At 41.9% G+C, this 25,995-nt stretch overlaps 1 protein-coding gene across 26 annotated transcripts in view; it reads left to right on the forward strand.

Annotated features, from left to right (window-relative positions):
- The window catches only part of FAM13C (family with sequence similarity 13 member C), a 140,703-nt gene that overhangs the window by 40,436 nt on the left and 74,272 nt on the right, over positions 1 to 25,995 (forward strand). For all 26 annotated transcript variants that reach the window (XM_086382467.1, XM_086382466.1, XM_086382489.1 and 23 more), the window contains one exon: positions 21,853 to 21,971. In XM_086382467.1, coding sequence (XP_086238593.1) covers positions 21,853 to 21,971 — 119 coding nt within the window. The remainder of the gene's footprint in view (positions 1 to 21,852; positions 21,972 to 25,995) is intronic.

Consider the following 25,995-nt stretch of genomic DNA (forward strand, 5'->3'; position numbering starts at 1 on the left):
TGCTTTATCATAATAATAAATTTATATATAATATTTATATGATATTTAGAATACAATAAGTAATATGTTTATATAATAATTCTTTTATTTCTTGTAACAACCTGTGAGGTGCTGGTACTCTTGTTCCTTTTTACATAAGAGGAAACTGAGGCACAGAGAAGCTAAGTAACTTGCTCAAGGTTCCAGAAATGGTATGATTGACTGAATGGTATTACTGATGATTATATTAAAATTTATTTATATTTTTTATTGATTGAAGAGTGGATTAACCACATTTGGGCCCATCAATATGCACAGCAAATAGGTTGCTGCAGATTTTTAATGGGTTGAGGGCCTTGGAGGATAAGACCTGATTGGGCTCAAGAAAAGGAGAGATCCAACATTCTTCTTACTTGTTGGAATAAGAAGACTATATAATTTTAATAAAAGAATCAATTGCAGAGGGATTTCCTGGCCCTTACTGAGGAGTGATGGGAAAGAAATAGAGATGTTTTAGTGGCATATTTTCGTCATTAATGAGAGGGCCCTTTGTCGGGTGAGTGCTCTGGTTTGGATGCTGGTTGGTATGTTTCCTATGACTTAATTTTTTCAGGCGGTGCGGGAATGCTTTCCTTAGGCCATCCTGTGTCACTGGGGCCATCTTGTTTGCATGCAAGCGCACGAGCAGAGTGGCAAGACAATCAGCTGCCACTTTCCTGCAAGTAGATGTTGCTGTCTGATTTTGGGTTCCTGGAACCTTGCCACCTTGGGGAAGCTGAGGCACGTTGATGACCCCTCTTTTAGGCTTAATAGTCACATCAGAGGTGGAAAATTGGCTCTAAAATAATTAGAAACCAGGTAGAATATATAATCTTCAAGCTTTAAGTTTTAAAATTAAAAATATACAGTAGAGGCTCCAAGTCCTAACCACTGGACCACCAGGGAATTCCCAAGCCAGGCTTTCTTAACATCACAGATGTTGCTGACACTTTGTACTGGGTGCTGGCTTATCGTCCACCATGGCCGTGGGTAGATGGCAAGAGGCAGAGCTTTTGACCTTCAGATCAGGCTGTGAACAGAGTGATGCATGACCCTCTCTTTCTTCCTTAGTGGTGGGCATTAAGGTGCCTCTGCGGGGAAGGCCCTGGACCAGAGTAATTGTGGACTGCTTTGCTTGAGGCAAATGCGTTGTTACTAGGGAGAGGTTGACAGGAGCCAGTGGGATCTCTATAGTGCCCTGGGTGAGAGCACAACCTCTCTCTGTTTGTACTTGGGTCCCAGTTCAGTTCAGTCGTTCAGTTGTGTCCGACTCTTTGCGACCCTATGAATCGCAGCACGCCAGGCCTCCCTGTCCATCACCAACTCCTAGAGTTCACTCAGACTCACATCCATCGAGTCAGTGATGCCATCCAGCCATCTCATCCTCTGTCATCCCCTTCTCCTCCTGCCCCCAATCCCTCCCAGCATCAGAGTCTTTTCCAATGAGTCAACTCTTCGCATGAGGTGGCCAAAGTACTGGAGTTTCAGCTTTAGCATCATTCCTTCCAAAGAAATCCCAGGGCTGATCTCCTTCAGAATGGACTGGTTGGATCTCCTTGCAGTCCAAGGGACTCTCAAGAGTCTTCTCCAACATCACAGTTCAAAAGCCTCAATTCTTCGGTGCTCAGCCTTCTTCACAGTCCAACTCTCACATCCATACATGACCACAGGAAAAACCATAGCCTTGACTAGACGGACCTTTGTTGGCAAAGTTATGTCTCTGCTTTTCAATATGCTATCTAGGTTGGTCATAACTTTCCTTCCAAGGAGTAAGCGTCTTTTAATTTCATGGCTGCAGTCACCATTTGCAGTGATTTCGGAGCCCTCCAAAATAAAGTCGGACACTGTTTCCACTGTTTTCCCATGTATTTCCCATGAAGTGACTTGGGTCCCAGTAAGCCCCTTAAGTTTGCCCATAAGTGAAGTGGTATCCTCTGCTGATAAGGTTGTTCAAGGATTAAGTGAGATAATCCTGTAAAATACTTACTGGGATGCCTGGTACATAGTAAAATCTCAATAAATACTAGAATGTCAGCTCTGGGTATGGTTCTTATATCCTAATACATTGTTGTAATGGAATAAAAAGTTCCTATCCTTTTTGGAAGACTGACTGTGACCATGGTTACTGGTAACCATCAGAACCTGTTTTTAGATTTGTTTAAACTGATCGATAGCAATAGTCATTCATGCTTTGGGAAGCTAACTGATCAGTGACAGCAGCCCCCGCACCCCACTAACACACCTAGTTATAAAGCCAGTCAGCAGTGGCTCTATTCAAATGAGCTGGTCAACTCTTCTCTCTACAGCTTTGCTTTTGCACCTAGAGATCAACTAATGCCTTCACATTCCAGCCGCTGGAAGTTTCCCAACCCTTAAACTTAAAGGATCTCCACACCCTGCACAAGACCAGCTCTCCCTGCGCTGCTCGGGGGAAGAGTCTGCTAAGAGTGCAGTTCTCCCATGCTTGGCAGGTTGTCAATTTGGCTTTTTGTTCAGATACTGAGTGGAGATCTCCACCTTCAACAGGGGAGCAGTGTGTACACAGGATCACAAAGATGGGGTTGCATGCAGTCTGAGTTGAGGGAACACACTGTGAGTGGAGACCTGAGTGATGCTGAGCTGTTGCCCCGTTTGTCACCCGTGGCCATGGATGTGTGAAGGGTGGGGTGTTGGAAATGAAGAGAGGCACAGTTTGTAGCGGCTGGATTGTAAGGGCCCCAGATTCTGGCCTAAGGAGTTCTCCCGTTCTGGTGCTTTACAAATATATTTCTATCTTTCTGAGTCCTTCAGAAGAGACTGATATTTTTTCCCATAAGAGGGCGTTTCTTTGAAATCTCCCTGCAGGGGATATTTGTCATTCTATCTTGGCTGCCCAGCATCTGAACTGTGTTCTTGGGCTTGGAGAATTTCTCCCTGGAGAGAAAAAAAGCAGGATTTTTTTCCCACCCTCGGAGCTGAAAATGCCAGTATTTGCTTTTCCAGCCTCCCTTTCAGCTAGGACATGGGCAAAGCATGCGGTGGAGGCCGATGTAACAGGAGGTGAGAACTGGGCTGTGCGTGGTGGTGCCCATTGCTGGGATGTGGGTAAGTGTTGCATGCCGTATAATCCATTGCTCTTCATCAGTCCAGAAATTCCCAACATTTAGTGGTGCTGAGATCTGGGCGATCCTGACAATCAGTGTTGTGACACAGTTCAATAAGCTGTTTTTTTTTTTTTTTTTTTTTAAAGTATTTACTTATCTTTGGCTGAGCTGGGTCTTCACTGAGGCATGTAGACTTTCTCTAGGTGCGGCGACCAGGGGCTACACTCCACCTCCAGTCCCAAGGCATCTCCTTGCGGTGGCGTCTTTTGTTGCGGAGCACAGGCTCTAGGCACGCGAGCTTCAGTGGTTACAGATAGGCTCAGTGGTTGTGCCACACAGGCTTAGTTGCTCTGCTGCATGTGGGATCTTCCCAGACTAGGGATTAAACCCATGTCCTCTGCATTGGCAAGTGGATTCTTAACCATTGGACCACCAGGGAAGTCCCTCAATAAGCTGCTTTATCTACTTTTTTCCTTAAAAAAATAAAGTAGTAATGTAATGGTCTTAAGGTCAGCAGCACTGGGGATGCTCAGTGGTGGCAGATGTTGTCCATGTTGAACCAGTTTTGAACACAGTTTTGGCTTTGTAGCCCCACATCTGGTTCTCCAGTCCTTTGGGTTATTTGGCGAGCTTCCCAAGAAATTAATTCTTTGATTAAATCAAATTAAAGAATCCTGACTGGTAAATGCATGTCATCTTAAAAAGTCTTCAGTGGCTTTTATGGAAGCAGGACATCACTTAAATTTGATGTCCCAAGAAGCTACACCATGTTAATAGCTCATTATTCAACAAGTATTTATTGATAACCTCTGTGTGATATTATGGAGAATGAGCTCATAAAGGAGCTTTTATTCCAACATATATCTGTGGGTTTGCATCCCCCTGGCAAAGCACCTAATACCTGCCTTTCCTATCCTGGGGAATTTGATCCAGGTGAAGAAGCACAGTGCAGGCAGTGGAGAGCTGATAGATGCTTTAACCTAAGGAAGTGATGTGACCTGGTTTGTAGAATTGCTTCTTAGGCAGTTTTTGAGTTATCATCATCATTCAGTTGGTAGAACCCTGTCTCCCTTCAGGGTTTCCTGTATCTTGAAGTTCTATGGAAACAAATGTGGAGCTATGACTTTTAGGTTTGTTGAGGCCAGATGCTCCAAATGCTTTTGAGTTCATATGTTCTGGGTTTAAGCTCTTTCTTCATTCCAGATAATTGCTGGGCTTTCAAATTAAAAACTTCCTCAGCATGAGTTGTACCACAATAAATATTTGGGTCTAACAGATCCTTTGACTTTTCCCAGGTCCACATAAAAACTTTTTCATGAGATACTTGAACTATTCAGGTCAGTGCACATGTGTCATCTGATCTCACTGAGCAGAAGGAAACATTCTTTCTAAATGGACCCCTCCTTTGAAGCAAAAACTTTACATGTTCTACTGTGGCTGCTGAAAGACTTAGAAATAACAGTCCTAGTTTATCCGTCTAAGTTCATTGAGAAATTAGACATAGAGACTGCTAGTGGGGTCTTTGATAAGCCAAGCCTTGGTTGTAGAGAGTTGGTCTTGGTTTGTACTAATGTTGTAGGTGGAGATTTCTAAGCAGGAGCTAATACTTTGCTCCTTTATGGGCGCCCCTAAAGTCTGGTATCTGGAGTATTACCCAGCAAAGCTACTGTCCAAGACTTGGCTTCTTTTGTCCATAAGTGGACCAGAAGGCATAATGCAAGTGGATGTTAGATATTCACAACATACCACTGTTTTGGATGTGTCTGTTCTCTTTAGCTGTCTTAAAATAATTTTCTTATGGAGATTTATTTTCTTACTGCTGTTATTTTAAATTTGAGTTTAGTGTAGTATATAGTATTTCATTTTCACTTTAGTTTATTTTAATTCCAGCTATAAAATGCTTTTTAAAATAAATTTCTGTGAAATTAAAATCCATCCAGGCATTTCTGGTTTCTGAGGTAGCATTATTTTTTTTCCTTCCACTGCCTTCTACAACCTCCCTCAAAAGAAAAAAAGAAGTCTATAAGTGAACCACATGTTTTAAATATGGGCAAGATCTCATGCTTCCACAAAGTCTTTAAAAGGAGAATATTGGAATGACATAATGGTCCTTCCTGTTAACTCTTCCACATATTGTGAGAACAATTAGACTTTCCTAAAAGTCCTCCATGACTATTTCAACAGGATGAAAGACACCTATTTCCTTATTAATACAAGACTGTGCTTAGTGCCCCATGCTGAAAGCTGTGAAACACTTTTGCCCAATGCTGTTTTGTTCAGTAGTTGAATAGCAGTTCAGTGTTCTATAGGAAGATCTAAAGTTTTCATTTGTTCAGAATTTGTAAGAAAAGTTCTGGGTTGAATTTGACATGACCATCAGCTATGAAAAACTGTTATAGACATAATAATGATGCAGATAGAATTATAATGGTTATAATATTACAACATTGTTATAAACATTATAATAATAATGTGTGAAACTCTTTCCAAGTACTTAGATGCCCTTATTTAAGGAAAAATACTTGATAAGTCATGCTAATGGATGGGAAAACAGTTTGAGAAGTTTACATACTGAAAATGCAAGCTGCTGTTAGTGTTTGACAGTTTTCTTATTTATTCAGTAAAACAGCCGTTCAAGGCCCTTCCCTAGGCCAAACTCTCTTAGCCTCATTCCAGTTACAGAGATGAATGAGCATGCAAGCAATGAGACACTGGCATTTCAGTACAAATATTTAGTTTTTCTATGTTGCAGAAATGTGTGTGTGTATGTGTGTGTGTGTGTTTAGAGTTCCCAAATTTGCAACAGAGTGATCCTCAGAATCTGGTGCTTGGTGGACATGTTATGACTGAGTAAGTGAATCAATAAATATTTTGTATGGTGCTGGAACACTTTGAGAGACTGAAAAAAATGCGAGACACGGACATCCGCCATTGGGGTGCTTGCTTACATTTTAACTTGAGGAGCATAAGCTAAGCACAGAGATTCTGCATATATTGTGAAACAAGACCATACAGCATTAAACTTACAGAGAAGAGTCCAGAAGGAGAGAGACAGGGCTGTTGATGTGGCCTAAAGTCATCAGAGGACACAGGATTTAAGGGGGACCACTCAGGATCCTTGGGATATGGCATGGATTGCATATGTGTATACCTCCCAAATGTGTATGTTGAAGCCCTAGTCTCTAACGTGATAAAAATTGGAGTTGGAGCTTTTGGGAGATGGATTAGTGCCCTTGTAAAAGGTCCGTCTAGTCAAGGCTATGGTTTTTCCAGTGGTCATGTATGGATGTGAGAGTTGGACTGTGAAGAAAGCTGAGCGCCGAAGAATTGATGCTTTTGATCTGTGGTTTTGGAGAAGACTCTTGAGAGTCCCTTGGACTGCAAGGAGATCCAACCAGTCCATCCTAAAAGAGACCAGTCCTGGGTGTTCATTGGAAGGACTGATGCTGAGGCTGAAACTCCAATACTTTGGCCACCTTATGCGAAGAGTTGACTCATTGGAAAAGACCCTGATGCTGTGAGGGATTGGGGGCAGGAGGAGAAGGGGACGACAGAGGATGAGATGGCTGGATGGCATCACCGATTCAATGCACATGAGTTTGGGTGAACTCCGGGAGTTGGTGATAGACAGGGAGGCCTGGCGTGCTGTGATTCATGGGGTCTCAAAGAGTTGGACACGACTGAGTGACTGAATGGAACTGAACTGAAGAAGAGATGAGAGGGTTTGCTTCCCCTCTCTCTGCCATTAAAGGACACAGCAAGAAGGCTTCCATCTGTAAACCAGGAAGGGGGCCCTCACTAGGAACCCAACTGGCTGGCCTCTTGGACTTTTCAGCCTCCAGAACAGTGAGAAATAAATCTCTGTTGTTTAAGCTACTCAGTGTATGGTATTTGTGTTACATCAGCCTGAACGGACTAAGACAGGATATAAATAAGATGGGAATAAGGCAAACATGCCGGGAATGAAGTACTGCATTGAGAGGACAAAAGATATGAGTTGGTATCCCTCAGGGCACAGAGGGATCTTCTCAGAAGATGCCGTGTGTCTTGTGGTACCCTTAGGCTTATTGGTTTGATCATCTGTTGTTACAATACAAAGTTGGAAATGGGGAGAAATCTGTGTTGACTTTGCAAAAGCTAGAACGTTCTTCTTCTCTTTTTTTCCTTCCTCCTCCTCCTCTCTGTCTCTCTCTTTCTCTCTCTCTCTCTTTTTTTTTTCCGCTGTTGTTGTTTTTCTGAGTGAAAATCTGCTTTGTGTTTCACTATCGTCCCATGGCTAGAACTACCCATGGCGCTATAGAGTAAGTACTATTTGAGTAAGTAGCTATCAAGGAATGAGTTTATTAATAATAAGAATAGGAAGGCCTCCTTTGCCACCATTGAATATGAAACTTTTTCTGAGTTTGAGGATCCCTAACTTTTCTTTGTTCTTGACATTAGTGGGGAATCTTGAGGAGCTGGGGTCATTTTTGTGATCATAATTTTGGATTTTTCTCATGACTGCTCTGGGAATAGAAGAATAATTTGATTCTTGCTAAACTAAATAAAATAAACAAGGGAGCTTGTGAAATGAAGCACTGGGGGATATTTGGAAGCAAAGAATAACAGACATAGTTACATAATTTCAGAAAATAACATGGTAGAGTTTCCATATCAACAGGCTGTTCACTTTGTCTGTTAAAAGGGGAATAAAAGGTTTTTTCCTGGGAAGGAAATTTTCTATAGTAAGAAAGAGGCATCTAAAGGAGTTTAAAACTTAACTCAAAGGGAGATGATTTAAAATATGCATCAATATTTAATTTATATTCAAATCACAGCAATTAGAACTGATTCTTAAAATGATAGTCAACTTTTAAAGTCAGAATGAGGCACTGCTGCTGCTGCTAAGTCACTTCAGTCGTGTCTGACTAGCTTCTGGCATAGGCTAGAGAGGCAGTGGGGCAGTGAAGAGAGCGTAGACTTGAGGAAGGCACCATCATGCCTTTCTTTTGTATCTCTGCATTGTGAGTATGACCAGGTTCTAGCAAGAAGGCTTATGCTTGTGTCACCATATGTATAGGTGCTGACTCACTACTCCTGTTGCCCCGTTTAGGCATGATTTTTGATACCTTGCTGATGGAAATTGTATGTCTTTATTAAAATTTAACATACCTAGACTGTAAGAAACAGTGGCATCTATTTTAAAGAACATTATAACATTTTCAGACAAAAGCCATATGATTAAGTGCACTTTTACTAATATTGATTGTTTCTTTTATTGCCTTACCCTGATTTTCCTTACAGGGTTAAAATCATGGACCATTACAGAAAAATAAGGCAAAAGCGGATTTAGATGATAAGCCTCCTTCTCTCTGCATTTTCTTCCCATTTCTCTTACTTGATCTTCTTGGCAGTTTCCTTCCCATCTGCCTGTCTCTTAAAAATCTGTAAAATGAAATATTCTTATTTTAAATTATTGAAACAATACATACTCATAAAACAATTAAAAAAATAGAGTATAAATTAACATGTCCCATATTAAACAAATAAATATATGCACACATATTTGATCTTCTCCTCCACCTTTTCTATGGGCTCTTACGGTTTTTTGTTTCTTTGTTTTGGCAACACCTGTGGAATCTTAGTTCCCTGTCCGTCAGTCAGTTCAGTTCAGTCGCTCAGTCATGTCCGAATCTGCGACCCCATGGGCTGCAGCACGCCAGGCTTCCCTGTGCATCACCAACTCCTGGAGGTTGCTCAGACTCATGTCCATCGAGTCAGCAGTGCCATCCAACCATCTCATCCTCTAATGTCCCCTCTTGCTCCTGCCTTCAATCTTTTCCAGCATCAGGGTCTTTTCCATTCAGTTAGTTCTTCACATGAGGTGGCCAAAGTACTGGAGTTTCAGCTTCAGCATCAGTCCTTCCAATGAATATTCAGGACTGATTTCCTTTAGGATCTCCTTTTGGATCTCCTTGCAGTCCAAGGGACTCTCAAGAGTCTTCTCCAATACCACAGTTCAAAAGCATTAATTCTTCAGTGCTCAGCTTTCTTTATAGTCCAACTCTCACATCCATACATGACTACTGGAAAAACCATAGCTTTGACTAGATGGACCCTTTGTTAGTAAAATAATATCTCTGTTTTTTAAATATGCTGCCTAGGTTGGTCATAAACTTTTCTTCCAAGGAGCAAGCGTCTTTTAATTTCATGGCTGCAGTCACCATCTGCAGGGATGTTGGAGCCCAAGAAAATAAAGTCTCTCACTGCTTCCATTGTTTCCCCATCTATTTGCCATGAAGTGATGGGACCAGATGCCATGATCTTAGTTGTCTGAATGTTGAATTTTAAGCCAACTTTTTCACTTTCCTCTTTCACTTTCATCAAGAGGCTCTTTATTTCCTCTTTGCTTTCTGCCATACGGGTGGTATCATTGGCATATCTGAGGTTATTGATATTTCTCCCGGCCATCTTGATTCCAACTTGTGCTTCATACAGTCTGGCATTTCTCATGATGTACTCTGCACATAAGTTAAATAAACAGGGTGACAATATACAGCCTTAAATTACTCTTTTCCTGATTTGGAACCAGTCTGTTGTTCCATGTACAGTTCTAACTGTTGCTTCTTTACCTGCATGCATTATTTCTCAGGAGACAGGTCAGGTGGTCTGGTACTCCCATCTCTTTAAGAATGTTCCATAATTTATTGTTATCCACACAGTCAAAGGCTTTAGCGTAGTCAATAAAGCAGAAGTAGATGTTTTTCTGGAGCTCTGTTGATTTTTTGATGATCCAGCGAATGTTGGCAATTTGATCTCTGGTTCCTCTGCCTTTTCTAAATCCAGCTTGAACATCTGGAAGTTCTCAGTTCACATACTGTTGAAGCCTGGCTTGGAGAATTTTGAGCATTACTTTGCTAGCATGTGAAATGAATGCAATTGTGCAGTGGTTTAAACATTCTTTGGCTTTGCCTTTCTTTGGAATGGAATGAAAACTGACCTTTTCCAGTCCTGTGGCCACTGCTTGTGTTTTCCAAATTTGCTGGCATATTGAGTGCAGCACTTTAACAGCATCATCTTGTAGGAGTTGAACTAGCTAAACTGGGATTCCATCACCTCCACTAGCTTTGTTCCTAATGATGCTTCCTAAGGCCCACTGGACTTCACATTCCAGGATGTCTGGCTGTAGGTGAGTGATCACACCATCGTGGTTATCTGAGTCATGAAGATCTTTTTTGTATAGTTCTTCTGTGTATTCCTGCCAACTCTTCTTAATATCTTCTGCTTCTGTTAGTTCCATACCATTTCTGTTCTTTATTGTGTCCATCTTTGTATGAAATGTTCCCTTGGAATCTCTGATGTTCTTGAAGAGATCTCTAGTCTTTCCCATTCTATTGTTTTCCTCTATTTCTTTGCATACATTATAGGCTTTCTTTTTTTTATTTTATTTTATTTTTAAACTTTACATAATTGTATTAGTTTTTGCCAAATATCAAAATGAATCCACCACAGGTATACATGTGTTCCCCATCCTGAACCCTCCTCCCTCCTCCCTCCCCATACCATTCTTATCTCTTGTTGCTATTCTTTGTAACTCCACATTCAAATGGGTATATCTTTCCTTTTCTCCTTTGCCTTTAGCGTCTCTTCTTTTCTCAGCTATTTGTAAGCCTCCTCAGACAACCATTTTGCATCTTTGCATTTCTTTTTCATAGGGATGGTCTTGATCACTGCCTCCTGTACAATGACACAAACCTCCGTCCACAGTTCTTCAGGCACTCTGTCTATATGATCTAATCCTTTGAATCAGTTTGTCACTTCCACTGTATAATTATAAGGGATTTGATTTAGGTCATACCTGAATGGTCTAGTGGTTTTCCCTACTTTCTTCAATTTCAGTCTGAATTTGGCAATAAGGAGTTCATGATCTGAGCCACAGTCAGCTCCCAGTCTTGTTTTTGCTGACTGTATAGAGGTTCTCCATCTTTGGCTGCAAGGAATATAATCAATCTGATTTTGGTGTTGACCATCTGATGATATCCATGAGTAGAGTCTTCTCTTGTGTTGATGGAATAGGACATTTGCTATGACCAGTGTGGTCTCCTGGCAAAACTCTGTTAGCCTTTGTCCTGCTTCATTTTGTACTCCAAGGCCAAATTTGCCTCTTGTTCCAGGTATCTCTTGACTTCCTACCTTTGCATTCCAGTCCCCTATAATGAAAAGGGCATCTTTTTTGGGTGTTAGTTTTAGAAGGTCTTGTAGGTCTTCATAGAACTGTTCAACTTCAGTTTCTTCAGCATTGCTGGTTGGGGCATAGACTTGCATTGCTATGATATTGAATGGTTTGCCTTGGAAATGAACAGAGATCATTTGGTCGTTTTTGAGATTGCATCCAAGTACTGCATTTTGGACTCTTTTGTTGACTCTGATGGCTACTCCATTTCTTCTAAGGGATTCTTGCCCACAGTAGTAGATATAATGGTCATCTGAGTTAAATTCACCCATTCCAGTCCATTTTAGTTCACTGATTCCTAAAATGTCGGCGTTCTCTGTTGCCATCTCCTGTTTGACCACTTCAAATTTGCCTTGATTCATGGACCTAACATTCCAGGTTCCTATGCAATATTGCTCTTTACACATCCGGCCTTGCTTCCATTACCAGTCAGATCCACAACTGGGTGGTGTTTTCGCTTTAGCTCTGTCTCTCTATTCTTTCTGGAGTTATTTCTCCACTGATCTCCAGTAGCATATTGGGCACCTACCGACCTGGGGAGTTCATCTTTCAGTTACCTACCTTTTTTCCTTTTCTTACTGTTCATGGGGTTCTCAAGGCAAGAATACTGAAGTGGTTTGCCATTCCCTTCTCCAGTGGACCATGTGTTGTCAGTTTGGTGATCATATGATCAGTTTGGTTACTTCCCTGACCAGAGGTTAAACCTGTGCCCTCAGCAGTGAAAGTGCAGAGTCCTAACCATGAGACCACTTAGGGCAGTCCCTCCCATGGGCTCTTATTGTATACACTGCTTGGCAGCCTAATTTTTAATTTAATGATATATCAGCAGTCCCATAAATGCTGGTGTTTCTCAAGGTTCTCTTCCAGGTTTTTTCTTCTCTCCCTTCACATATTGAATGGAATTATACCACTTGTAGTTTTGGTCACCTTCATGCTTATTTCCAAATATATATTCCTGGCCCTGATGTGCCTCTAGGACCCCAGCCCATATAGTTATCATTGCCACCTTGATGCTACCCGGGCACGACACCCAACTCTTCCATAACATTCTTTCTCTCCCTGCCTCCATCTCAGGGAGCAGCAGTATTAGTCATCCCATTTTTCCAAGCTAGAGATTTGACATCATTTTCAGTCCCTTCTCTTTCTCATTCACCTACATCCTGTCAGTCACCTGTTTAATATCTTTTAAACCAGTCAGCCTTTCTTCATTCTGACTGCCACCTCTGTAATGCCAAGTGACAATCATGTCTTACCTGGGGTACCCTGATGATCCAGCTGTCCTCCTTTCTTTCACTGTCTCTCCTTACCTTCTAATCCACTTGCCTGACAGGCCCCAGATGGTTTTTCTCCAGTGCAAATCTAAACAGGTCTTACTTACAATTTTCAGTGACTTACCATTGACTTCAGAATAAAGTCCAAACTCTTGTAGGGCTCATATGATCTGGCCTCTTCCTGTGCCCTGCTCACCTTGTTGGTCACCTCCCCACTTATATTTGACTCCAACCCTAACATAGCCAATGGCCCTGAGTTCCTCAAACATGCTGGTCCCTCAATGACACCTGTTTGCCTTGGTACATTCTGTCTCCCCATCTCTGCTTCATTCTTAGACCACTTCAGTGATGCTTCTCCCATGAACTGGGTCTCGTGTCCTTTCTGCATGTTCCCAGAGCATCTCACACATAGCTTTATCCTAGTGGAGAAGGCAATGGCAACCCACTCCAGTACTCTTGCCTGGAAAATCCCATGGACAGAGGGGCCTGGTAGGCTGCAGTCCATGGGGTTGCTAGGAGTTGGACACGTCTGAGCGACTTCACTTTCACTTTTCACTTTCATGCATTGGAGAAGGAAATGGCAACCCACTCTAGTGTTCTTGCCTGGAGAATCCCAGGGACGGGGAGCCTGGTGGGCTGCCGTCTATGGGGTCGCACAGAGTCGGACAGGACTGAAGCGACTTAGCAGCAGCAGCAGCAGCAGTGTAGAACTGCTCATACTATCACACTGTACTGCAATAGCCTGTGTGTGGCCACCAACACCACCGTTGCCACCACCAGACTATGAGCTCCCTCAGGGCAAGAATTAGGGAGGACACAGAATGTGGTGCCTGATAGAAGCCACATATTGGAATGGAAAGTGAATGTATAGGTGACCCTTGGTTAACATGGGTTGGAACTGTGGGAGGCCACTTATATGCAGATTTAAAAAAATTATGGTACCTGTATTTTCATTTTACAGATCTTTAAATGAACTAAGTGTGGGGAAAAGTTTGTGTTGACTAGAGATCACAACATGTGGAATCAAAAGAAGAAGGGTTCAAGTCCTGTTTCTATCCAGGTGGTTTCAGCTTCTTGCTTGTGAGTGAGTCACTTATCTATTCCTTGGTTTTTGAGGCAGAGTTGAGAATATGCAGATTTTTGACTGGGAGTGTATACTCAGGCACCCCTAACTCCTGCATTGTTCAAGGATCAGCTGGAGTCAGAAACCCAGGAAGTCTGTAATGCTGAAGAAGTGGCCTGTTCCTGAATCCCAGGGGTTTTAATGGTCAGGTCAGAAGGTTCAAATGCCTTGAGGGGTCAGGCTGGTTCAGAGGTCATGTAAGCAGTTTTTAGGGCCTAGGTGCAGTGGTTTGAGATCCTGTGCTGCTAGGGACCAAAGCAGAGTGATGAGGTCCAGAGTGTGCCCTCTGCTTTCCTCTGAGCTTCTTCCTGTTTGAGGTCTTCTGTAGACTCAGTGACATGTTGCAGTTGGTTTGAGTGAGTTGGGAGCTTGTACAAGGCCTCACTCCTCAGTGGGACAGGAGCAGGCATGAAGCTCTCTGGAGTGAGACGCTTGGATTTGGGGCCTGCAGGACACCCTGCCTCTCTAGCAGCTGGTTAATCCAGCCACTTTTAAGCTCATTAAAGGAGGACCTTCTGGTCTTTGTGAATCTCTCTCACTTTGGAGTCCTGTGTTCTTTATCCACATGCTTCAGAGGAGCAAAAATGAACATCACTGAGGACCCAAATGTCTGGTGACTCTCTCTGATACTCTTGTTTGCTCTCTAGACCTTACACCTGTTGAATGTAAATGTGTTCATGCTGATTTGCATGGAATATGTCTTGGGTCTACAGTGATAGTTACTTTGTCTAATGGGACCCAAAGATTGGAGGTGTTCCAGACGCCCAGCCTCTTCACAAATCTAAACCTTTCAGCCTACATTTACAGCAAACAGTTGTCAAGGAAACAGCACAAACCAATCACAGGCCTCTAACTCAGCTTTACCTTTATCTTACCCGTGAAAATATGACCCACCAATCTTATAAGGAATTCCTGTCCTCCTAACCCATCATGCTCTCCCTCCTCGTTGCCATTTCAAACACTCTGTAAAACTCTTGAAGTGAAGTCGCTCAGTCATGTCTGACTCTTTGCAACCCCATGGACTGTAGCCTACCAGGCTCCTCTGTCCATGGGATTTTCCAGGCAAGAGTACTGGAGTGGATTGCCATTTCCTTCTCCAGGGGATCTTCCCAACCCAGGGATCAAACCCGGGTCTCCTGCATTGTAGACAGATGCTTTACCATCTGAGCCACAAGGGAAGTCCTAAAACTCTTGCTTGCCCAGAATCCTTTGGAAAGAGTATTCCACTGTTCATGAGGCCCTTTACTCTCCCAATTCAGAGGCTGTATTCCCTTGGATAAAAGACATCACACTTGTTACTGAGTTATTTTAGTTTTGTCATTGAATAATGGCGACAAGATGGGACCTGAAGACAGATGCTGAAGATTGCAGGAACAGTTCCTAGATGCAGATGAAGGTTCCACCAGAGCCCTCTTGGTTTGCTGGCTCTTGGGCCACTCTGATTCTGGTAGAACTCTGCTTCCTTTGCATTCTGAGCTCTTTGAGTTCATTTGACCTAATTCTTGTAGGCAGAAAATTGAATTGTGAGAGACTCTAGGTTTTCAGGGTGAGACTTAAGGTTTCAGGAACAGTGTGCACAGGCAGCTAGAAGCAGGTAAATCTGCTTGAATTAGAGAGGATTATTTCAAGGGAAAATAATAGATACTCCTCAATCTAAATGAAGCAAGATGGCAGCCATTAGGGGACTCACAAAACTACCAGGTAAGCATTCATAGCATAAACCACAGGTGAACTTGGGGCAATAGGAGAAGAAATTCAGAGATTTTTGATCAACAGCACATCAAAATCTAACTAGGCACAAGTCAGACTACTAAAAACCATCAAGGCATCTTGCACGATAAATAAATCTTTTTTCAGTTGAGGTAAATTTGGTACATAACACACTAGTCTCAGAGTATAACATAATAGATTTTGGCATATACTACAAAAGTGATTGTTACAGTAAGTCTGGTTTTCCACCCATCACCATACAACTTCACCATTTTTGCCCACCTCCAGCCCCTTTCCCCTCTGATAACCATTGATCTGTTCTTTGTGTCTATGAGTTTTGTTTGTTCATTCATTTTTAGATTCCACATATAAAGTAAAATCATACAGTATTCGATGATTTTATGCAGCAGACCCTGGTTCGATTCCTAGGTCGAGAAGATCTTCTGGAGAAGGGATAGGCTACCCATTCCGGTATTATTGGGCTTCCCTTGTGGCTCAGCTGGTAAAGAATCCGCCTGCAATGCGGGAAACCTGGGTTCAATCCCTGGGTTGGGAAGATCCCTTGGAGAAGGGAAAGGCTACCCACTCCAGTAGTCCATGGAATTGCAGAGTCGGACACGACTGAGCAACTTTCACACACACAGTTGTTTTTAACTTGGATTGTTGGAGTTTTTGTTGTTGTTGTTTTTGAGTTATATGAGTTCTTTTTATTTTGGATATTCAGTTCAGTTCAGTCGCTCAGTCATGTCCTACTCTTTGCGACCCCATGAATCGCAGCATGCCAGGCCTCCCTGTCCATCACCAACTCCTGGAGTTCACTCAGACTCATGTCCATTGAGTCAGTGATGCCATCCAGCCATCTCATCCTCTGTCGTCCCCTTCTCCTCCTGCCCCCAATCCCTCCCAGCATCAGAGTCTTTTCCGATGAGTCAACTCTTCACATGAGGTGGCCAGAGTGTTGGAGTTTCAGCTTCAGCATCAGTTCTTCCAAAGAACATCCAGGACTGATCTCCTTTTGAATGGACTGGTTGGATCTCCTTGCAGTCCAAGGGACTCTCAAGAGTCTTCTCCAACACCATAGTTCAAAAGCATCAATTCTTTGGCGCTCAGCTTTCTTCACAGTCCAACTCTCACATCCATACATGACCACTGGAAAAACCATAGCCTTGACTAGACAGACCTTTGTTGGCAACTGGAAGTTAATAGCTCTTAAATCCCCTTCACTTGTATTGCACAGTCCCCGGCCCATCAGTTTATTCTCTGCATCCATATATATGTTTCTGTTTTGTTTTGCTTGTTTGTTTGTTTTGTTTTCTAGATTCCATATATTAGTGAAATCACATGGTGTTTGTCTTTCTGACTTATTTGTTATGTCTTTCTCTTTCTGACTTAGCATAATGCCCTCTTGGTTCACCCAAGTTGTTGCAGATGGCAAGATTTCATTCTTTTCTTATGACTGAGTAATATATTCAGTATGCCTGTATGTGTTTATACGATTCTCTTTTTTCCTTCCCTTCTTCTGTTGATGGACACAGATTGTTTTTATATCTTGGCTGTTTGCTGCAGTGATCATAAGGGTGCGTGTATGTGTGTGTGCAGGCTAAGTAACTTCAGTCATGTCTGACTCTTTGCCACCCTGTGTACTATATGGCCCGCCAGGCTCCTCTGTCCACGGGATTCTTCAGGCAAGAATACTGGAGTGGGTTGCCATGCCCTCCTCCAGCGGATCTTCCTGACTCAGGGATCAAGCCCACATTTCTTATATCTCCTGCATTGGCAGGCGGGTTGTTTTCCACTAGTACTGCCTGGAAAGCCCATAAGGGTGCATATATCTTTTCAATTAGTATTTTTGTTTTCTATGGATAAATACCCAGATGTGAAATCACTGGGTCATATGGTAGTTCTGTTTTTAATTTTTTGAGAAAACTCCATGCTGTTTTCCATAGTGGCTGTCCCAGTTTGCATTCGCACCAACAGTGCATGAGGGTTTCCTTTTCTCAGTATCCTCACCAATAATTATTTGTTGGTTATTATCAGAAAGACATTCTGATAGGTGTGAGATGACATCTCCTTGTGGTTTTGATTTTCATTTCCCTGATGATTAGTGATGTTGAGCTCTTTTCATGTGTCCGTTGACCATCTGTATGCCTTCCTTGATGAAAAGTATCTACTCGGGCCCTCTTCCCATTTCTTAATCAGATTTCTGTTTGTTATGAGTTGTGTGGATTCTTTGTATATTTTGCGTATTAGCCTTTTATCAGATACATGATTTGCAATTATCTTTTCCTGTTCAGTAGGCTGCCTTTTGGTTTTATTGATCGCTGTCTTTGCCGTACAAAAGCTTTTTAGTTTTGACGTAGTCCCATTTATTTATCTTGCTTTTGCTTGTAAAATCCATAGGAGTCCTGCAATGTGTGGCCTGAAACCCTTTTTGGCCTCTGTGAGTTCAAAGGATGAGATAAAACACTCTTTTTGGGAAAAACAAAAACCTACTGTTTCTTAAAAGGGTTAAATTTTAATAAAATTGAAATTTCTGTTTTAAATTGTTTAGAAATTAGAAGGGCCTTATCATTAGGTCTCCAAATAGGGTGGTTTCTAAATACAGTGTTTAAAATAATATTATTAGTATAGAAACCTGAAACGTGCATCCCAACACAAAAATAGTTTGCTTTCACTGAGCTCATTTGGGCTAAGTCTCCAAGTATTTCCTTAACACTAGTTGCAGAATATTGAGCGTGGGAGGAATTTTTATAAAAGGATTATAATTATCATCATGAGTAGCTCCCATTCCATGGTATGCCTCCAGTTGGCAAGCAGTAAAATAGCATCTTGTTCAATACCCTCATGAGCTTGGAATGTTATCTCCATTGTACAGACAAGGGAAACAAGGTCCAGATAATGGATGTAATTTGTCTAAGGACACATACGTCACATACATGCAAGCAGAGCTATCTCACTTGAAAACCATTGTTTGGGGAAACTTGAGCAGTATTCAAGTAGCTGTAGAAGTTTTTGCAGGCAGCCACTATGTCTAAGGAAATATCAGACATGAATGGCAACCTTGCATGTGGTGTGTCTTCTTGCCTGACGCTGGGCGCTTAGAAAACTGAAACTAAAGGATCTTGGTGTTTCTAATTCATTTCTTTTTCTCAGCTCTGCTCCTACTTCCCATTTTACCCCTCTTATAGGAAAGCATTCCTATGGTTTTGCTTTAGAAGTTTGTGATGACTACTTGGCAAATAGCCCTGCCAAACTATTCTCGTATTTTAGAAAAATGCTTTCTGAGATGCCTCACAAACTGGCACTTACACTGACTTCAACCTGTGCCCGTAAGAGAGGAAATTGGTCTGTGCTGTCACCACAATATACTGCACAGTCAGAGCCTGATTCACTGTATCACATGAATATTTTGACTGGATGACAGTAGCCATCTGCATTTTCTGAATTTCTGATTTTGGTTTGTGTATTTCATTTTTCATGTAAAGAAGGGCTATTTTATCCTAAGGAAAGTTTGTCAGAGGTTTGGCATGGCTCAAACACTATAGTGTTTCAATTGCTGAACGCATGTAAGTCTTTCATTTTGGGTATGTGTGGCTTTGTACTGAATACAGATTCATTCTAACTTGGGAATGTTTATGATACTCTCTAGACTTGACTTCTGTTAGTTTTCTTAAATTAATTAGTAGAGTTCATCATAGGATGATGAGGCCAATCTAGTGATTTCTTTGGGTGAAGTATAGACAGGGGTGTGTGTGTGTGTGTGTGTGAGAGAGAGAGACAGAGAGAGGGGGAGAGAGTGGGGAGGAGAGGGATACTAAGCATACTTAGGATTTGGAATTTATAAAAATTATCTGTCCCTTAGTTATCAGAGTCACTTAAATTTCTTTATAAGAATAATGCATCATTATTTTAATGAATGTAGATGAGCACCCTAAAGAAAAAAAAATGACATCTTAATGTTAGTCATTGTTAAGATTTTGGTTTACTTGGTCTCAATTTTATATGTGTGTGTATTTGTGTGTGTGTGTGTATACATTTATACATATATTTGATTTGGCAAAATTGAGCCTATGCTATAAATATTCTGGATATTATATTTTCAAATCTATTTATTCATTAAATACTCTTCTATAATTTTTTTCTTTCTTATATATTATAAAATTAATCTATTTTAAAAAATTTATTTATTTTAATTGGAGGCTAATTACTTTACAATATTGTATTGGTTTTGCCATACATCAACATGAATCCGCCACAGGTATACACATGCTCCCCATCCTGAACCCCCCTCCCACCTCCCTCCCCATTCCATCCCTCTGGGTCGTCCCAGTGCACCAGCCCCAAGCATCCTGTATCCTGCATCAAACCTGGACTGGTGATTCGTTTCTTATACTAAACATGTTTCAATGCCATTCTCCCAAATCATCCTACCCTCGCCCTCTCCCACAGAGTCCAAAAGACTGTTCTATACATCTGTGTCTTTTTTGCTGTCTCGCATACAGGGTTATCGTTACCATCTTTCTAAATTCCATATATATGTGTTAGTATACTGTATTGGTGTTTTTCTTTCTGGCTTACTTCACTCTGTATAATAGGCTCTAGTTTCATCCACCTCATTAGAACTGATTCAAATGCATTCTTTTTAATAGCTGAGTAATACTCCATTGTGTATATGTACCACAGCTTTCTTATCCATTCATCTGCTGATGGACATCTAGGTTGCTTCCATGTCCTGGCTATTGTAAACAGTGCTGCGATGAACATTGGGGTACACGTGTCTCTTTCGATTCTGGTTTCCTTGGTGTGTATGCCCAGTGGTGGGATTGCTGGGTCATAAGGCAGTTCTATTTCCAGTTTTTTAAGGAATCTCTACACTGTTCTCCATAGTGGCTGTACTAGTTTGCATTCCCACCAACAGTGTAAGAGAGTTCCCTTTTCTCCACACCCTTTCCAGCATTTATTGCTTGTAGACTTTTGGATCACAGCCATTCTGACTGGCATGAAATGGTACCTCATTGTGGTTTTGATTTGCATTTCTCTGATAATGAGTGATGTTGAGCATCTTTTCATGTGTTTGTTAGCCATCTGTATGTCTTCTTTGGAGAAATGTCTATTTAGTTCTTTGGCCCATTTTTTGATTGGGTCATTTATTTTTCTGGAGTTGAGCTGTAGGAGTTGCTTGTATATTTTTGAGATTAGTTGTTTGTCAGTTGCTTCATTTGCTATTATTTTCTCCCATTCTGAAGGCTGTCTTTTCACCTTGCTTATAGTTTATTTTGATGTGCAGAAGCTTTTAATTTTAATTAGGTCCCATTTGTTTGTTTTTGCTTTTATTTCCAATATTCTGGGAGGTGGGTCATAGAGGATCCTGCTGTGATGTATGTTGGAGAGTGTTTTGCCTATGTTCTCTTCTAGGAGTTTTATAGTTTCTGGTCTTACGTTGAGATCTTTAATCCATTTTGAGTTTAAATTTGTGTATGGTATTAGAAAGTGTTCTAGTTTCATTCTTTTACAAGTGGTTGACCAGTTTTCCCAGCACCACTTGTTAAAGAGATTGTCTTTAATTCATTGTATATTCTTGCCTCCTTTGTCAAAGATAAGGTGTCCATAGGTGCATGGGTTTATCTCTGGGCTTTCTGTTTTGTTCCATTGATCTATATTTCTGTCTTTGTGAAGAAATAAATTAAATACTCTTTATAATACTCTTCAATACTTATTAGATACTGGTCTATAGTTTTTTCATAATTTTATTTATTTTTGGCTGTGCTGGCTCTTTGTTGCTGCGTGGCCCTTTCTCTGTTTACGGTGATTGCCGACTACTCTCTAGTGGTGCGCAGGCTTTTCACTGTGGTGGCTTCTCTTATTGCAGAGCGTGGGCTTCATTGCAGCACACGGGCTCCCTAGTTGCGGCTCCTGGGCTCTAGACACAGGCTCAGTTGTGGTGCATGGGCTTAGTTGCTCTGTGGCATGTGGAATCCTACCAGATCAGGGATCAAACTCATGTCGCCTACATTGGCAGGTGGCTCCTTTACCACTGAGCCACAGGGAAGCTCTATAATATTTTTAATGTTTGTAAAATTTAGGTTTTTATTATTACTTTTTCCTTATTCTGTATCTGGAATTTTTTTGGTTGCACTACATGTAGAATCTTAGTTCCCTGACCAAGGGTTGAACCTGCATCCCCTGCCTTGGAAGTGCAGAGTCTTAACCCCTGGAACATCAGGGAAACCTCTTTATTTTGTAATCTGGCAGCAACTGCCAGATAGAAAGAGCCTTCTTAAGTTTTGAATTACTCATCAGCCCTCTTCCCCACAGTCATCAGTGTGTGTATTTTCTATGGCTTGCTGCCCTGCTCTGTGACCCAGCCCCCACCGGAGAACCCTGTGGAACTGTTGGCTGCTGCCGGTTCATCTCCCTTTCCTGTTTCTCTTGCAGGAGACAGAGCATGTGGTATCCAGCCAGTCGGAGTGTCGAGGGAAACCGGGAACACCGGCTCAGGAGAGTGCACACAACCCCACCTCCAGGTGCCAGGAAACTGTGCGAGTTCAACCAAGGTGGGCCCTTTGTTGTCAGAAGTTGCAATGGGCCTGGGGTTCCTTTCCCAGACATGGGAGCACCTGTGCTTGCTACCCCCACGCAAGAGGCAAGGCTTTCTCACTTTCATTGGCATCACTATGAAGTCAGAGAAACTCTGTAATGGGGCCTAGAAGGAGAATCATTGAGTCTAAGAGAAATATAAATAACCTACTTTCTCTCCCTTCAGTCAGAACATAATCAGCCTTAAGGCTCAGAGAAGAGTACAGACCTTCCTGCCCTGAGAAAGAGAAATGCTGGTATCATTTTATCCTCTTTCATTCCATGCTAGAGATGATTAGCGTTTCTTCTGTGATCATGGTAATTAGTAATAATAGTGTAGGCATCAAGCCAATTGCTTCTCATATATTCTGTCATTTAGCTCTCGTCCCTTCCCTGATGCGACTTAGCAGCAGCAGCAGCCTTCCCCAGAAAGTGGATACTCTTAGCCTCATTTTATGGAGAAGGACCCTGAGGCTGAGACATTAAGGCACTTGCCTGATATTGTACAAGTGAAAAAGGCTGAACCAGAATTTGAACCTACGAATGTCTGATTGCAGCATAGCAAGTGTGGCTTTTTTGCTGATCCAAGAGATGTCTCTAAGCCCTGAAGTGGCCCTGGGCTGGCCTCTCTGGTCTCCTAGACCTGCAGGAGACAACTCCTGGGTCCAGGGCAAGAACATGGGTGGAGGCTGACTGCAGCAAGGCTGACATGGCATTCAGATGGGAGCCTGGCCTTGCAGCTGTCTATGGAAAGTCTCTTCTGGAAGTAAACAGAAGAAAGAATTCAGCCACCAGTCGTGCCAGCTGTCTTTGTAGGATCTTGTGTGCAGTGTAATCATAGCTCTCGGGAGAAAGGGAGGGCTGGGCTTCTGGCATGACCTTTCAAAATTTTTTCTGAGGCAGCAGAGTCTAAATGAATCAACAACAGGCAAGATTGGCTGTACTATGAAATTGTGCTTTTTTTAAAATTAATTTTTATTAGACTGTAGTTGATTTACAATGTTGTGTTATTTTCTGCTCTACAGCAAAGGGAATTAGTATACCTATTTCCATTCTTTTTAGATTCTTTTCTCACGTAGGTCATTATAGAGAATTGTGAAAAGTTCCCTGTGCTCTACAGTAGGTCCTTATTAGTTATCTATTTTATATATAGTAAAATTGTGTTTTTAAATATTCAGCATACTAAATTTAGAATCATAACACCTCAGATGGTTGATAGAGATCCTAAAATTAAGGTGATCTATTATCTGGTTGGATTCTTGGATATCTTTTCTCACCTTCTTTGCTGGTTGCCATCTCTTGTCTGTTTATTCTTATCTGACCTTGGATTGGGTGAGACTCAGTCCCGTCGTTTCTCTGCTGATCAGAATACTCACCCTCCTATTGGAAACCTTATTATAGCAAAGCTGTTTTACAGCCAGTTTAGACAGTGACCCTGTCTTATCCCACTAGACCAGTGACTGCCTCTCTCAGGAATAATAAGGCCAACTCTATTCCTATGCATATTTCAAAATTGTAAAAAAAAAGACACAGCAAAACACACAACAGACAAAATGAAAACAACAAACAAAATACACACTCATATTTGTGTGGCATGCATGGTGCCCTTTGGGATGAATATTCCACAGAGGCCGATGGGAAAAATGAGGTTAGTAATTCACCTTCTCAAAGATGCCAGATGTTTGGTAAAATTAAGACCACTTTCTATCCCATCTACAGTGGAAAGGGTAAGTGGTATTATTGCTGCTATCAGAGGGCAAGTCAAATATAATAGGATTCTATGGTGGGGATTATTCACTTATAATTAGTAAGAACTAAGAGTGTTGAATTAGAGCAGTGCTCATGAGGAAACATACAGGCTAGCCCCTCTTATACTTGGGAATGGGAAGTTATAGTTCATTTGGATTCTCAGATCTATGGCACTTTAATTCAGAAAATAAGAGATGCACATATACACATAAGTTTGTGTAACATTTTAGGAGGTTCCTAGACCTCTTCTGCATGTCAGAAAAAGGAGCCAGATACTTTGGTCACTGGGCAGCCTTCCTTTTGAGTCAAGATAGTCTCCCCAACAGAGTGACCACTTCTTGCAGAAACAGATCTGGTCTGTCTTCCTCTACACATCAGCAAATCTCCATGGGACCCCAAATATTTTGTTGTTCTTTTATTCTTTTTCCTTTCTAACGTCCAAGTTCCACTTTGCTTTCTCATCTAGCAGCATTCCAGAATTGTCTATGCATCAGCATTGACAATCACAGGATCTGGTGTCAAGTTGCAGATCAGGAGCTGTGAATTTAGATTGGTATGGTAACTTTAAACTACAGAGTTATTTGTCACAACCATGGTGACGTCACCCAGGATCATTCTGCTGCTGATGCTGCTAAGTCGCGTCAGTCGTGTCCGACTCTGTGCAACCCCATAGACGGCAGCCCACCAGGCTCTGCCGTCCCTGGGATTCTCCAGGCAAGAATACTGGAGTGGGTTGCCATTTCCTTCTCCAATGCGTGAAAGTGAAGTCGCTCAGTCATGTCTGACTCTTAGCGACCCCGTGGACTGCAGCCTACCAGGCTCCTCTGTCCATGGGATTTTCCAGGCAAGAGTATTGGAGTGGGCTGCCACTGCCTTCTCCAAGGATCATTCTAATGGGACTTAAAAAAAACATCTCAAAATATTACAGGGATTGTGAAATTTGATGAACTGATGAAATGAGATCTGAGGCTAAAAACAACTTTGAGTCAGGTAGCTCACTTTCCTGATAACCTTCCTCTTCCGTTTTAAGCCAGCATATGGCCCGGTCCAGGCATATCATGCTCAGTAAGATCTTGATAGAGACATGATACTGGAACAAGATACTTCACGGCTCATTCTGGCTCAAAGTGAGGGAATAAGCCAGGCTAAATCTCAGCAGGTGTAAAATGCCGTCTTCTTGGGGATGGAGGTTGGGGAGGAGCATGTTCTTAGCATAATGAACACTTTGAGAAAGAGAAGAAAGATCAGTCTGCAGCAAGGAGTTGTCAGGGGTTCACATGTGATTTAAGTGAGGCTCATAAGGGTAGTTAGTGTCCAGAGAATGAATCCATCCTTGTAGAGGTGCAATTTTGAAGCTGACTGTGTCATGGGATAGTATTGATCTTCTCACGTGTGCCAAAGAGAAATAGTTTTACCTTCAGCTCTGAGATCATGTTGTTCAGCTCTTTCTGGTGCAAGGAGTCTTTATCTATGTCTATGGATGAGCATCAAGGAGGTCTGTGAATGTTTTTGCCAAATTTTGATTGTCTTTATGTATATTGGTTTTCTGTTGCTACTGTAACAAATGACCACAAACCTGTGGCTTACAACAGCACAAATTTATAATCTTATGGTTCTGTAAGGACAGATGGCCAACATGGATCCCACTGGGATAAAACAAACGTCAGCAGGCTTACATTCCTTTCTGGAGATGCTAGGGGAGAACTGATCCATTTCCTTGCCTCTTCACATTTCCAGAGGCTGCCCACATTGCTTGGCAAGTGGCCTCTTCTTCCATCTTCATAGCAAGAAACTTTGCATCTCTCTGAGCATTCCTCCACGTTTTCTTCTAACTGTGATTGAGTTCAAGCTCCTAGTCCTCATCTCACGACAGGCCAGTAAATCAAGAAATGAGTTGTTAGGGCAAGAAATAGCGATTTTGTTCAGAAAGCCAGCAGGCTGAGAGGATGGTGGACTTGTATCCCAAAGAACAATCATACCCAACTAAGATTCAGGCTTCTTGTCTGAAAGGAAGGCAAGCCTGCTGACATGTTTATTTTATCCCAGTGGGACCCATGTTGGCCATCTGTCCTTACAGAAGCATAAGATTATAAATTTGTGTTGCTGTAAGTTACAGGTTTGTGCCTAGGAGGCATGGTGGTGTGGTTGGTTGTTGCAAACCATTTGGTGCCGGGATTGTTTGTTCTTGCAGCTGTTTATGTAGGTCTGATTACAATGTTCCTATAAACCTACAACAGGACAAAGGTTATTCTC

Source organism: Bos grunniens, chromosome 28, assembly GCF_055505025.1.
Source record: "Bos grunniens cultivar Pamir isolate PY7600 chromosome 28, Bosgru_T2T1.0, whole genome shotgun sequence".
NCBI classification, from domain to species: domain Eukaryota; kingdom Metazoa; phylum Chordata; class Mammalia; order Artiodactyla; family Bovidae; genus Bos; species Bos grunniens.